We start from the raw sequence: 13,918 nt of genomic DNA on the forward strand, positions 1-13,918 counted from the left end.
GCCGCCCGCCGGAGGAGGGAGGCCCGCAAGGAGGAAGCTGCGTCACAGCCCGCTCCGCGCGCGCCTCCCAGCAGCCCCCGCGCCGCGCCCCATTGGCCGGCCCCGCCCCCCCCCGCGCGCCCGCCGCCGATTGGTCGAAAGCCGGGCGCCCCCTGGGGGAAAGGGGCGGGGGTTCGATTCGATTGGTCGAGGGGGCGCCCGCGCGCCCGCCCCCCTTCCCAGCGCCGATTGGCTCGCGCCGCTAAGGGGCGGGGCCGGCGCCGCGGAAGGGTCCAGAACACCCCCCCCGCCGCGCTGCGCCACGGCCGAGGCGGAGGGGGCGGGGCTTCTGCGGGGGGAGACCAATCAGAGAGCGGAGGGGGCGGGGCCGCCAGAAGGGGCGGGGCCGGGCGCGGAGCGGCGCGGAGGGGGCGCGGGGAAGGTGCGGGGGGGAGGGGCGGGGGCGGGGGGGGGACGGGAATGGGGGGACCGGGACGGGGGGGGCGGGAATGGGGGGTGCAGGAACGGGGGGCTGGGAATGGGGAGCCGGTAACGGGGGTACGGGAAAAGGGGGACCGGAACGGGGGGCTGGTGACTGGGGTGCAGGAATGGGGGGGTGTAGGAGCAGGGAGCCAGGAACAGGGGGTGCGGGAACGGGGGGTGTGGGAATGGGGGACCGGGAACGGGGGTGCAGTGATGGGGAGCCGGTAATGGGGTGTGTGGGAATGGGGGACTGGGAACAGGGGTAAATGGTAATGGGGGGCCGGTAACGGGGGTGTGTGAACAGGGGGGTGCAGGAATGGGGGGCTGGTAATGGGGAACTGGTAATGGGGTCTGGTGATGGGGGTGTGGGAATGGGGTTATGGTAACGGGGGGTTTCGGTAATGGGGGGCCGGTAATGGGGAGCTGGTAACAGGGGTGCAGGAACGGGGGTGCAGGAACGGGGGGGGTATGGGAACAGGGCGCCAGGAACGGGGGTTGCGGGAATGGGGAGTGTGGGAATGGGGGCTGGGAATGGGGGTGCAGTGACAAGGGGCCAGTGATGGGGAGCCAGGAACAGGGGGATGGTAATGGGGGGCCAGTAATGGGGGTGCGGGAACCGGGGGGTGCAGGAACGGGGGGCTGGTAATGGGGGTCTGGTGATGGGAGTGCAGGAACGGGGTTATGGTAGCGGGGGGTGTGGTAAGGGGGGGTCAATAACGGGGGTCTGGTAATGGGGAGCTGGTGACTGGGGTGCGGGAACTGGGGGGTGCAGGAACGGGACGCCAGGAACAGGGGGGTGCGGGAACGGGGGGTGTGGGAATGGGGGACTGGTAACAGGGGTGCAGTGGCAGGGAGCTGGGAATGGGGGACTGGGAACAGGGGTAAATGGTAACGGGGGGCCGCTAACGGGGGTGTAGGAATGGGGGGCTGGGAATGGGGAACTGGTGATGGGGGTGTGGGAATAGGGTTACGGTAACGGGGGGGTGCAGTAATGGGGGGTCAATAATGGGGGACCAGTAATGGGGGTCTGGTAATGGGGGTGTGGTAATGGGGGGTCAATAATGGAGAGCTGGTAACAGGAGTGCGGGAACCAGGGGGTGCGGTAACGGGGGGCTGGTAATGGGGTCTGGTGATGGGGGTGCGGGAATGGGGTTATGGTAACGGGGGGGTGTGGTAATGGGGGGCTGGTAATGGGGGTGTGGTAATGGGGGGCCAGTAACAGGGGTGCGGGAACCAGGGGGGGCAGGAATGGGGGGCTGGTAGTGGGGAACCGGTAATGGGGTCTGGTGATGGGGGTGCAGTAATGGGGTCTGGTGCCGGTGCTGCAGGCCCGGCAGCATGCTGCAGGTTCCGCTGCCCCTGGACCGGGACGGGATCCTGCTGCGGCTGCCCTTCACCAGGCTGGCCGTGGGCACCGTGTGCTGCCCCCTCTTCGGCTTCCTCTTCTGCGTCACCTGGTCCCTGCTCTTCCACTTCCAGGAGACCACGGCCACGCACTGCGGGGTGAGCGCCGCCGATCCACGGGGGGGCTGCATGGCCCTGGGGTGCCAGGACCTTAGGTGTACCCTAAGGTACCTCACAGGCACCCTATAGGTCCATAAGGTACCTCATAGGTACCCTATAGGTCCCTAAGGTACCTTATAGGTACACCATAGGTCCTTAAGGTACCTTACAAGGACCATATAGGTACCCTATAGGTACCCTATAGATTCCTAAGGTACCTCACAGGCACCCTATAGGTCCATAAGGTACCTCATAGGTACCCTATAAGTCCCTAAAGTACCTTATAGGTACACCATAGGTCCTTAAGGTACCTTATAGGTACCCTATAAGTCCTTAAGGTACCTTATAAGAACCATACAGGTACCCTATAGATCCTTAAGGTACCTCATAGGTACCCTATAGGTCCCTAAGGTACCTCATAGGTACCCTGTAAATCCTTAAGGTACTTTATGGGTACCCTATAGGTACCCATAAAGTGTAGGTATAATGTAGGTAAAGTGTAGGTATTTATAGGTACCCTACACGTACTTTGTAGGCCTTTAAGGTACCTTATATGTACCCTTTAAGTCCTTAAGGTACCTTATAGGTACCCTATAGATCCTTAAGGTACCTTATAAGTACCCTATAGGTCCTTAAGGTACCTCACAGGTACCCTATAGGTACCCTATAGGTCCTAAAGGTACCTTATAGGTATTCTATAAGTCCTTAAGGTACCTTATAAGTACCATATAGGTATCCTGTAGGTCCTTAAGGTACCTCACAGGTACCGTATAGGTCCTTAAGATACCTTATAGGTACCATATAGGTACACCATAGGTCCTAAAGGTACCTTATAGGTACTGTATAAGTCCTTAAGGTACCTTATAGGTACTGTATAAGTCCTTAAGGTACCTTACAGGTACCTTATAGGTATCCTATAGGTCCTTAAGATATCTTATACGTACCGTATAGGTACCCTAGCAGTCCTTAAGGTACCTTATACATACCCTGTGGGTCTTTAAGGTGCCTTATAGATACCTTACAGGTACCCTGTAGGTCCATAAGGTACCTTATAGGTACCTTACAGGAGGCTGTAGTGAGGTGGGGGTTGGTCTGTTCTCCCACGTGCCTGGTGACAGGACGAGGGGGAATGGGCTGAAGTTGCACAAGGTGAGGTTTGGGTTGGATGTTAGGAAGAACTTCTTTACTAAAAGGGTTGTGAGGCATTGGGATGGGCTTCTCAGGGTTCAGTCCCCATCCCTGGAGGTCTCTAAAAGACGTTTAGGTGTAGAGGGGGCTACGTGGGGGCCCCGTGGGGGGCTCTGGAGCCATGGGCAGGCTTCTCTCCAATGCTGGTGTCCAAGGAAGAGGCATTGAGAGGACCAGTAAGTCCAGCAGACTGGTGTGTGGTGGGGGGGCAGGTGTCAGAGCCAGGGGCTGGCCTGTTACACCCTGGGACCCCAAGAAACCTCCTGAGATAGCCAGGAACAGGATCAGAGGGCAGCAGGAGAGCACCTGGAGGACAGGATGAAGCAATTCCCTCCCGAGGGGGTCCCGGGGCTGGGTGCTGCTCCCCCCCCGGCTCCCCACGCCTCCCTGAGCCGCCGTGTCCCCCTCCAGGTCCCCAACTACCTGCCCTCCATCAGCGCGGCCATCGGGGGCGAGACCCCGCAGCGCTACGTCTGGCGCCTCTGCATCGGGCTGCACTCGGCGCCCCGCTTCCTGGTGGCCGTGGCCTACTGGAACCACTACCAGAGCTGCCACTGCTCCCACCCCCGCTACCCGCGCCTCTGCCACTTCAACCTGCTGCTCAACCTGCTGGAGAACTTCGCCCTGCTCGTGCTCACCTACGTGTCCTCCTCCGAGAACTACGGTGGGTGCCTCCTCCCTCCCGGGCCCTGCGTCCCGAGGGCGCTTCCAGGGTCTGTATCTTGGAGAAACGGAGGTGGGAGAAGGAGGAGGATCCCTAAACGTCGGGGTTGGGACGTGGAGGTTACCCCCAGTGTGCAGAGAGCCCTGTTCTTCCTGAAATTCTTGGGGCTGATGAGTTTTCAGGCTGGGTTTTTGTCGCTGCTGGCCGCTTCTCGTCACGGCTGGGCAGAGAGAGGCCAACGCCTGCTGCTGCTCCCAGCGCTGCCTCCACGCCTGAGCTTTGGCTCCGAGCCGGCCTCCAGCCTGAGTTTCTTGTAGCAGCACTTCCAGCACCCTCCCACCAAAAATGCCTGGGCGAAACTCCCTGAGTCAGCCTCAGGGCAAAGCCAGAACCTTTCGGGTTGAATCAGCACAAAATGGGACCGTGCGAGGCTAGGAAACGCCGCTCAGGAAGGGAAGGGAAAGGAAAACTCTTTTTTTCCCCACACGGTCTGATCAGAAACGAATCTGAAAGCCGGCGGCACCAGCAGCTGCTGGATGCATGAGGGCTCGTGGTGGGTCAGCGAGGTGGAGCTGTTGTAGAGGAAAAAACAGCACGGCTGGGGCTCGCTGTGCCTGCTGCTGTGCCAGGGCACAGGACGGAGCCCTGCGGGTTCTGGTTCCTCACCGGGTGGCTCTTTGGAGCCGTTGCCCACCCGGCTGTGGTGCAAAGCCCGGCAGCCAGTGCAGCAACCGCAGCGCTTGGGGCTGCAGGGACAGCAGGCAGCTCGGTGTGAGCCCATTTCCCTGCTCGCTGCCCTGTGTTTTGCAGCCCAGAGGTTGATTTCTCTGCTCCTCATGCAGGAGCTGTGCCCGGGGCAGCCCATCCTGGGGCCCTCTCTTGCCTGCTGGATGTCAGCCCCATAAATTTCCCAGCAGCCAGGCACTCGTAGGCTTAACCTGCGCCTTCAGCAGGAAACCTGTGGGCTCAGGGCCGAGGAAGGAGCCCGGGGATGTCCCCTGGGTGCTCCAGGATGCCCCCCGCTGCAGCAGGGTTCGAGCAGCCCCATCCTCCAGTCCTGTTTCTGGGTGTTTGCTGCTCCTGAGGGGCTCAGCACGGGGCTGGGGGTGAGCTCACCAACAGCTCCGGGGCAGCTGGATGGAAACCTGGTGGGTTGGGGTGTGTGGCCCTGGGGGGAGGAGGAGGAGGAGGAGGAGGAAGGGCAGAAGCTGCGCTGAAAGCTGAGGCCAGCCCAGCCTCGCAGCTCCTCGTGGCAGCTCCTCAGGTCTGTAGGGAGAGCTTCGGAGCTGGAGGAGGAGGGCAGGGGCTTGGCCACCTCCAAGGGCTCCTTCCCCACGCTGCTCCCCGTCCCCTGGGGTGAGAGGGAAGGGGGGGGGGGGACCTGCTTTATGGCTGGGGGTCTCGGCTGTGAGCTCAGCCGGTGGGCTCGGTTCCTGGAGAAAAGGCTGGGAAACTTTTTATTATTTTTTTTTTTAATAGAAACACTTCTTTAAAAAGTCACCTGGGGTAGCTGGGCTCTCCCTCCCCCTTCTCTGCACGGCTGGCGTGGAGCCGTGAAGGCTCCGTGCCCTGGCGCAGCATCCCCGGGGCTGGTCCCAAAGCCTGTCCCTTCCCCCTGTGCTCCCAGCTCTCTTCCCTGCCCGGCTGTAACAGGAACCCTGTTGTCTCGTTGATTCAGCAATCCACGAAAATGCCTTCATCGTCTTCATCACGTCGGCCCTGGGCCACATGCTCCTGACGTGCATCCTCTGGAGGATGACTAAGAAACACACAGTAAGTCCCGAGGTACAGACACTTTTCCTTTCTTCTCTGCTCGGGGCCGGGGCTCTCGGCTGGCGGTGGCAGGGCTTCAACCTCTACCTCGCTTTGAAATAACCCCAACGGGGTGGGAAAACCCACAATGTTGGAGCGAGAGGGGCTGGAGGACAGGCGGTCACCAAAATCCGCAATTTGGTCCAATTTACCCAAACAAAGCACAGAGGAATGTCCTTAATTCCTGCTCTCTCGTTTCCACCTGGAGCTGACACCTGGAATCCCAGCCCCTGTCCCCGTGTCCCTGGGGTCTGCCCTGTCCCCCGGGTGCCCATTTGGGGCCCTGTGGGGTGCGGTGCCCCTGCAAACGGGGGCGGCTGCGGCAGCAGGACGCAGGCACCGTGCAAACCTCCTGCTCCAGGGAGGAGCTGCCCCGAGCGCTCCTGTCTGTCTGTCCTGCTGAGCAGGGTGGCCCTGGGTCTTGTTTGAGGGGTTGGGGTCCTGCTGGCCAGGCAGAGAGCCCGGCTCGTGGCTCTATGTGGTGCCCTGTCCATGCCACGGGGCCGGGGGGCCACACGCTGCTGCTGCCCGGGCTGGGAACAGGCAGGAGGCTGCAGCTGTAGCTCTGCGGGCACGGCGGTGGTTTGCCAAGCCCGGTGGCTTCACCGTGCTCGTGGCCTGGGGGTGGGACAGGGGGTGGCTTCCCAGTAGCTTCCTCTATTTCATCTTTTTTTTTTTTTTTGCTTTCCCTCTTTTTGCACCCCCTGCGCCTCTCCCTCGCAGTCCTGCAGCTCAGATGAGGGCTCCCCGAGCAGCACGTGCCGACGGGGTGCGTGTGCCCATGGGCATTACAGCTCCATAGCACCAAGCCCAGCTCATGGTGCACCAGCAGCAGTGCTCATCCTGCTGTTGGCTTGCAGGAACACCAGTTTGGGTGCGTGCTGTGAGCCCGGTGGCCGTTCCCGTGCCACGCTGGAGCTCGCACTCGCTGCCTTTTGGCACAGCTGGCCGTGCCGCAGCGGGCAGGGCGCTGCTGTCCCTCCTGTCCCTGCCACACACGGCCGTGCTGCTGCAGGAGGGTGAGGGCGAGCGACCTGCCAGCAGGCAGCCGGCTTGTTCTGCTGATCCCTGGGGTGTCTCTGCACTTTGTGCTGGGAAACGTGGGGACCAAAGTCCTGGCGGCAGCCCGAGGTGCCCCGCTGCCGTCTGGCAGCACTGCTGCCTGCAGGTTGTCCCCCGGCTGTGTCACCCCGGGGCCATTCCTCTCCTTACCAGGAGGCTGGCACAGCGAGCACGGGGTCTCCTTTCTGCCCAGAGCCCTCCCCACACGGCTGCACCCCCTGTTCCCTGCATCTGAAGGGGCTGGGAGCTGTGGGGAGCACCCTGCACCCGCAGGCTCTGTGCGCCTCGGGGGGTGAGGCGGCTGCTCGCCCCCTCCCCGGTGCTGCAGGGCTCAGCACACGGGGTCGGGGCTTGGTGTGAGCACCCAGTACAGCACCAGGGACATGTGTGAGCAGCCCCGGGTGGCCCCCCTGGAGCAGGGCTTGAAGCAGGGGGACCTGGAGGTGCCCCAGCATCGGCTGCACTGGGATGGAGAGGAGCTGCCCGAGTGGCGTGGGGACAGCACCCAGCGGCTCTGTTTTGGTTGTGAGAGGCCCCACGCTCTCAGGCTGGGCAGGATAGGACTTGGAGCTTGTCACAAGGTGCCCAACCTGCCCCAGAGCTGTGGGTGCAGGGGCAGCACAGCCCAGGACCCCAGGAAACCTGGCCCCGAGCCCGGGCTGGTTTTGATGGGGCCGCCTGTCAGCAGATGGTGCTGTCGCCCGGGGAGCGAGGTCCTCTGAAAAAGAAAGTGCGTGTGCGACGGAAAAGCTCCCACATTAAATAAACCCTTCTGGAAGCAGCGGGACCAGGACGGAGCCCGTGGCTGGGGGAGGCCTCCCCAGGGAGCTGCCCCTCTGCAGGGCGGCTCCGGTGCCCTGTCAGCACCCCCAAAACGCAGCCAGGCTGGAGGTGCTGCTGTGAGCCGTGCTCCTGTGTCCTCCCGCATCTCTGGGCCAGGCAAAAATGGGGTTTGTCCTGCTGCTCGAGTCCCCTGGGCTCGTCCCGTGGCCCCATTGTGGGTCTGGGGGCTGTGCTTGGGGCCACAAGGGGGGCACGGGGCCGTGCCAGGGACCGCTGCGGTGCCACATCCTCCTCGCCAGTGCCAGTGGGAACTGCCCGGCCCAGCAGGGAGAAGTGTGGCAGCTGCTGACCTGGGCAGATTGCTGAGCTGGGAACCTTGTGGGGTTATTTTAGGGGAGAGCACGGGCTGTGTCTGCTCGCAGGGGAAGCCAGGGCTGTCTGGGAACGGCCCTGGTGCTGCCTCGGAGCCAGGCTCTGGCTTGTTTCACGTGGGTTGTGGGGTGATTTGGTCACCTCTGCCATCCCCCAGCCCTGCAGCAGGAGCAGATCCTGCACCCCGAAGTCGTGGGGTCCTTGGGGGAACTTCCAACAGCCCCCAGGAATGGGAGAATTTGGGGCAGTTCTGCACGGCTGCCCTGTGCCATGGCCACCAGAGCTCCCCGACCCAGCTTGGGTTTGCCAGGGCTGCATTTGGGGCCGTTTTGGGCTGGGTTCCCAACCCATCCCATCCCGCAGGAGGGCGCAGAGCCACAGCACGGAGTCACCGGGGCCCTTTGGAGGCCCCGAAGCTGCTGGGCTGCGCTGGGGTTTCAGCGTGAGCACGTGTGTGACAGGAACCGGGGTTGCAAAAGCCTCGCGCTCCCCAGGGCTCGTGTTGCAACTGCAAGGGCAGGAAGGTGCTGGGGAACTTGCTGCTAATGGGGAAGTGCTCACGGCTTCCAGCTGCAAAGAGCGAGAGAAAGGAAAATAAAGCTCTGCGGGAGGGGGGGGGAAAGGAAATCGGGCAGGGAGGAGGAGGGGAAGGGGCAACAGATGGGAGCTTGGGGGGGGAGGAACACAGAGAGCCCCCAGCACGGGGCTGGGCGCACAGAGCACGGCGCTGAGCGCTGCGCACATCGCTGCTGGTGCTCCCCAGCTCAGCCCCAGCTCCGGGCCAGCTGCAGGCCCCCGCAGCCCCGTGCCACGGGGAGCAGCGCAGCCAGGCAGCCGGGTTTCACTTCTTGTTTGCAAACACATTTCTCCTCTTCCCCGGCAGCTGGCGTCACCCTCGTCTGCGTCCCGGCCCGGAGACACGCATGCACGCGCGCGGTGGCCGGGCGCTGGGGCTGTGCCGCGCTGTCCCTCCGTGCCATGCCTCTGTGCCAAGCTGTGCCAAGCCGTGCCGAGCCGTGCCGAGCCGTGCCGAGCTGCCAGCCCCTCAGGAGCTGAGCTGTGAGCAGGGCCCGTGAGCACGCGTGGTTTCAGCCCAGCTCCTCGCCAGCAGCCCCGCGGCGGTGGCTCGCACGAGGCCGCTATAAATATCCCGGTGCTCAGCTCGCCCCGCTGGAGCCGCTCGGCTCCGCGGTCACCGCAGGGAAGCCAGAAGTGCTCTGGGGGCCAGCGGGGCTGGGGTGCAGCACGTAGCCCCCGGGAAGGGCTCCCAGCGCACAGGGGGTCTCTGGAAAGCCCGAGCCCCCTGCGTGGGATGCGGCTGGGTCTGGCACCTGGTCTGCGCGTGGGGTGCTCTGAACCCAGCCACCTGTGCCCTCCTGTGGCACGTCCCTTGGGGCACTGAGGCCTAAACCCCGCGGGGATGCTCCCTGGAGGTGGTGGAGGAGCAGGCAGGCTCCGTGCCTCCTGCTGCCCGTCCCGCAGCCCCGTAGCCAGGGCTCGTGGTGCGGGGCTCTCCCCAGGGGAAGGGGCGCCTGGGGGCTGTCTGTGGGCTCCGCACGGGGCGCAGGGCACGGGGCCAGGCCCCTCCGTGCTGGTGGCTGCAGCCGGTGGCGTTTTGTCCTCCTGTCCCCCTCCCTCTGCCTCCTGCTCCTGACTCACCTTCGCGTGCACGGGGCAGCGTGCTGCAGCACAGAGCCTGCAAGCGGCGGCTCTAAATATAACGTGCCTGTGGTTTGCTGGGCCAGACGCGTGTCCCAGTGCAGCGGGGCTGCCTCGGGGGGCTGTGTGCATGAGGAGCAGGGGTCGGGGGCCGGGTCCACCAGGAAGCACAAACTCCCAGTTTCCATCGATGCTCCGCACCGTGCCGGGACAGGGACAGTGGTCTCCATGGCCAGCACATATCCCGAGCTCATCCCACGTCCCTGGGACTGCCTTGTCCCTCTTGTCACCCACCTGCAGCCCTGGGGGCTGCCTCAGGCTCCTGCTTGGAGCCCCTGCACCACCCCCGGCACTGCCTGGGCCCCCCCCACCCTGCACAGCCGTCTGCCCTGCGGCTTAGCTCGGCTTTTCCCAGCAGCAGGGGGGTGAGACTCTGGGCTGAGCCCATCCCGAGGAAGGATTATAGAGGAAAACAGCTAATTAGGTGCTGCCCGGGGCAGAATTAATCCTCGGTGCCAGGGCACGCGCAGCTCAGCCCCGTACCCCACAGCTCTGCGCCTGCAGCACCGTTCCCATCCCAGCTCTTGGCCACCAAGTCCTGGGGGCACTTGAAGGAACCTGGCAGCGCCGTGATCCTGCTGCACGCAGCGGCCTCCTGCAGGGCTTGTCTGGGGCTGGGGGCATGGAGCTGTCAGGGGCTGGGGGAGGTGCTGCGTGACGCGGTGCACGAAGGTGGAGGAGCTCAGAGCTGCGTGGTGCCACGGGGTGCAGCGCGGCACCACCAGCTGCAGGGCAGTGCACTGGATGTGGTGCAGTGCAGCACGGTGTAGTGCAGTGTGATGTCACGAGGTGCAGTGTGGTGCCACGAGGTGTGGTGCAATGCCACGTGCTGCCATGCAGTGCAGCACGGTGCCACAGGGTGCAGTGTAGTGCAGCGCAGGACAGTGCCATGAGGTGCGGTGCAGTGCCACGAGGTGCAGCGTGGTGCAGTGCCACAAGGTGTGGTGCAGTGCCCTGTGCTGCCATGCAGCGCAACACAGTGCCACGAGGAGCAGCACAGTGCCACGAGTGTGTTGTGGTGCCACGAGGTGTGGTGCAATGCCACGTGCTGCCATGCAGTGCAGCACGGTGCCACAGGGTGCAACAAGGTGCAGCACAGCACGGTGCCACGAGGTTCGGTGTGGTGCCACGAGGTGCAGTGTGGTGCCATTTGCTGCCATGCAGTGAAGCATGGTGCCGTGAGATATGGCACGGAGCAGAGCACCACGGTGTCACGAGGAGCAGCACAGTGCCATGAGGTGTGTTGCAGTGCCATATGCTGCCATGCAGCACAGCATGATGCCATGAGGTGCAGTGCAGTGCAGCACGGTGCCACGAGGTGTGTTGCAGTGCCACGTGCTGCCATGCAGCACAGCACGGTGCCACGAGGCATAGCAAGGTACAACACAGCATGGTGCCACGAGGTGCAGTGCAGTGCCATGTGCTGCCTTGCAGTGCAGCATGGTGCCATGAGGTGTGGCACGGAGCAGTTCACCACGGTGTCACGAGGTGCAGCACAGTGCCACGAGGTGTGTTGTGGTGCCACGTGCTGCCATGCAGCGCAGCATGGTGCCACGAGGTGCGGTGTGGTGCCACGAGGCGCAGTGCAATGCCACGTGCTGCCATGCAGTGCAGCACGGTGCCACGAGGCGCAGCACACTGCGGAGCATCCCGGCGTGCCATACAGCTTGATGCAGCGCCGCGGGGCGCAGCTCGGCATGCTGTGGTGCAGCTCGGCGCGCTGTGGTGCCGCGGGGCGCGGTGCAGAGCGCAGGAGCCAGGAGCGGGGCGCTGCCGCTCACCTTGCTGAGACGAGCGGGGCTCCACCGCTGCCTGCGGCGTGCGACTGTTTCCGCTGCCGTGGGACCTGGATGAAAACAAGGCTGTGCCGTGACCCGCTTTTCCGGTGTGAAACTTTGCATAACGCGGCCACAGCCCCGCGTGCTGCCTGCTGCCCTGCCACCAGCTGGCACCGCCGCGCGCCCCCAGTGCTCCCCCAGCCCCTCGCCCTTGCGGGTCGGCACAAGGAGAGCGGCCGTGGTGAATTGGGGAGCTCCGGGCTGAGCTCCCCGAGCCCCCAGATGGCAAACGTAACCGCGAGGCCGCCCTTCCTCTCTGGGTTTTCCTCCTCGCCGCAACCTGTTTGTGCTCGGGGCGGCGGGGCTGAGCCTGCAGGCGCGCTTTCGGTGGGGTAATGGAAAGTGTGATGGGGCAATTTAAATTTTCCTTACTCTCAGCAGTCCCTGAAAATGGAGTTTTTGCCTCACGTGAAACATCAGGCGAGAGGAAAATTCCCCTCCCACTCAGCAGCAGGAATAACAACCAGGGCGGCCCGGGGGGCCGTGGGTGGCATCCCCGTGTCCTCCGCCTGGGTCCCACCCCGATGCTGGTGCTCACCAGGGACGCGTGCCCGAGCCCTGCTGCGGCTCGTGTGGTGCCTCCCACGCGGCACCGGCTGCCCACGCTGGTGAATTCCCCACTGCCGGGGCTGGAGGATCCAAGTCTGGTTGTGCCGTTGCCCCTTCCCTGTGTGCCAGCGTGAGCTGTGCTGTGGGAACCATTCCCAAATCGCTGGCAGTGCCAGGGCACGGTGTGGTGCGGGGGGCTGTCCATGTCCCATGTCCCCGCGGTGCCGCGTGCGCCGTGACGGGGCCGGATCCAGCACCGGGGCCGTGCGGGCGGCCAGGCTGTGAGCAGGTGCCCTCGGTCTCTTCCAGGAGCGCAAGTCGTACAAGTGGAAGCAGCTGCTCTTCTTCTTCACCTTCATCACCTTCGCGTTTGCCGTGTGTGTCTACTTCCACCACAACTGGTACTGCGGGCCCGGAGGTACGGACGTGCCGGCCGCGCTCTGTGCCACTCGGCTGTGCCAGGGTTTTGGGAAGGGGCTGGGGTCACCCTGGCTTGGAGCAGCAGAGCCCCCACACGGGACGGTGCCCAGCCACCCTGCTCCTCCCCTCCTCTGCCCTGTGCTTGGCAGAAGCCCGGCACCGACCCCTGCCCCGTGTCCTTGCAGCCCTGGGAGCTGTCCCCAGAGCTCCCTGCTCTTGGGGGCAAATTGGGGGCAAATCCGGCTGCCGGGCGGCACGTGAGGCATCCCACTAACCCGCTGTGTTTCCCCTGCCAGTTTACACCATCTTCGCTTTCCTGGAGTACCTGGTTGTCCTCTCCAACATGGCCTTCCACATGACTGCCTTCTGGGACTTCAGCAACAAGGAGCTGGTGGTGAGCTCCATGCTGGAAGACAAGCACTTCTAGCCGGGCCCCGCACGCCGCGGGCTCCCCGCAGCGGTGCTGAGCCGTGCCCTGGGTGCAGTGAGCAGCCCCTGCCCGGCGGGGCTCTGGGCAAGAGGTTTGTGCCTGCTGGTAGCCGGGGCTGTCCTGCAGAGGTGCTGGCCCCGTGGCAGGGACATGAAGCCGAGCCCCTGCCCTCTGTGGTGCTCGGTGCCCTGCTGCTGGAGACGTCTCCGTGTCCTGGGCTCCAGCCTTGGTGCTGTGCGTGGTCCCTGCCCGTGGCCAGAGCTCTCAGATGCAGGGGGTGTGGGGACCCGCGTGGCCAAGGCTCCCTGCCCCAGCTCCCTGCTGGTTTTGGGACCCAGGGGAGGGCGGGCGAGGGGTCGGGCGGCTGCTGCCTGGTTCTTTGGGGGGTCCTTTCCTGCCCCCACTGCAGCTGGGTGGCCTCACGGTTTTTCCTCCAGGCTGGGGGAACTTTGTCAGGGGACCCTTGGCCAACGTCTCCAACAAGGGCTCATGGCCCAGAGGGGGCTGCGAAGCTTAGGGGAGCCCCCACCCCGCGTCTCTCCGGTCGCACCCCCAGAACTGAGCGGAGTGAACGGGGCAGAGCTGGGCACAGGCTGCAGAGGCTGGGGCTGATCCAGGCCCCTCGGTGCTGCTGTGGGGCAAAGCTGCCCCGGGCTGAGCTGGAGGGGCCCCAGTTGGGGTCCCAGTGGGGCTGGGCAGCCCCTTAAACCCCTTAAACATCTCCACCCGTGCGTGCCCTGCACCGGGTTCCACCCATCCCTCCGCCTGCATGCGCGCGGCGTGGCGCCTCCCAGCAGCGTGTTCTCTCGGTTTGGAGGATGAAATAAAGCACTGAATATTTTTGTGAGCTCTCTGCCTCCTCACTGCCCTCCCTCCTCCTCCTCCTCACCTCCAGATCCATCGCCTGCATCCGGGGCGGGCTGGGGGCTCGGCTCCCTGCAGCTGTGCCGGGAGCTGCTCCGGTGCCCGCGTGGATGTTGGCACGGCTGTTTGGGGACAGGGAAGTGCCCAAGCCCCCGGCACAGCCTTGGCACGGCCCTGGCACCCCACCACCCCCAGGACCCCAAGGCGATGTGTGGCCGGGGCTGGGTGCAGGATGGATGCTCTGGGCAGCCC

The 13,918-nt window shown here is 64.3% G+C and overlaps 1 protein-coding gene across 4 annotated transcripts; it reads left to right on the forward strand.

Moving 5' to 3' along the window:
- Nucleotides 1-1,794: 1,794 nt before the first annotated feature.
- On the forward strand, nucleotides 1,795-13,649 carry PGAP2 (post-GPI attachment to proteins 2). 4 transcript variants are annotated; one of them, XM_032197933.1, is made up of 6 exons: nucleotides 1,795-1,965; nucleotides 3,565-3,817; nucleotides 5,496-5,602; nucleotides 12,262-12,370; nucleotides 12,669-12,766; nucleotides 13,240-13,649. In XM_032197933.1, exons 1-6 carry the CDS (start codon nucleotides 1,801-1,803, stop codon nucleotides 13,507-13,509), a joined length of 1,002 nt encoding a protein of 333 aa, XP_032053824.1. In that variant the 5' UTR covers nucleotides 1,795-1,800; the 3' UTR covers nucleotides 13,510-13,649. The 4 variants fall into 4 exon arrangements, with proteins under 4 accessions (XP_032053824.1, XP_032053833.1, XP_032053842.1 ...); XM_032197942.1 differs by having other exon boundaries at nucleotides 5,496-5,590; XM_032197951.1 differs by having other exon boundaries at nucleotides 12,669-13,300.
- Nucleotides 13,650-13,918: the final 269 nt, after the last annotated feature.

This window comes from Aythya fuligula, chromosome 1, assembly GCF_009819795.1.
Source record: "Aythya fuligula isolate bAytFul2 chromosome 1, bAytFul2.pri, whole genome shotgun sequence".
In the NCBI taxonomy this organism is placed as follows: Eukaryota; Metazoa; Chordata; class Aves; order Anseriformes; family Anatidae; genus Aythya; species Aythya fuligula.

Coding starts and splice junctions, on each gene's coding strand:
- PGAP2 (XM_032197933.1), top strand. CDS start 1,801: ATGCTGCAGGTTCCGCTGCCCCTGGACCGGGACGGGATCCTGCTGCGG. Junction 1,966..3,564: donor CCACGGCCACGCACTGCGGG/GTGAGCGCCGCC, acceptor GTCCCCCTCCAG/GTCCCCAACTACCTGCCCTC. Junction 5,603..12,261: donor AACACACAGTAAGTCCCGAG/GTACAGACACTT, acceptor GGTCTCTTCCAG/GAGCGCAAGTCGTACAAGTG.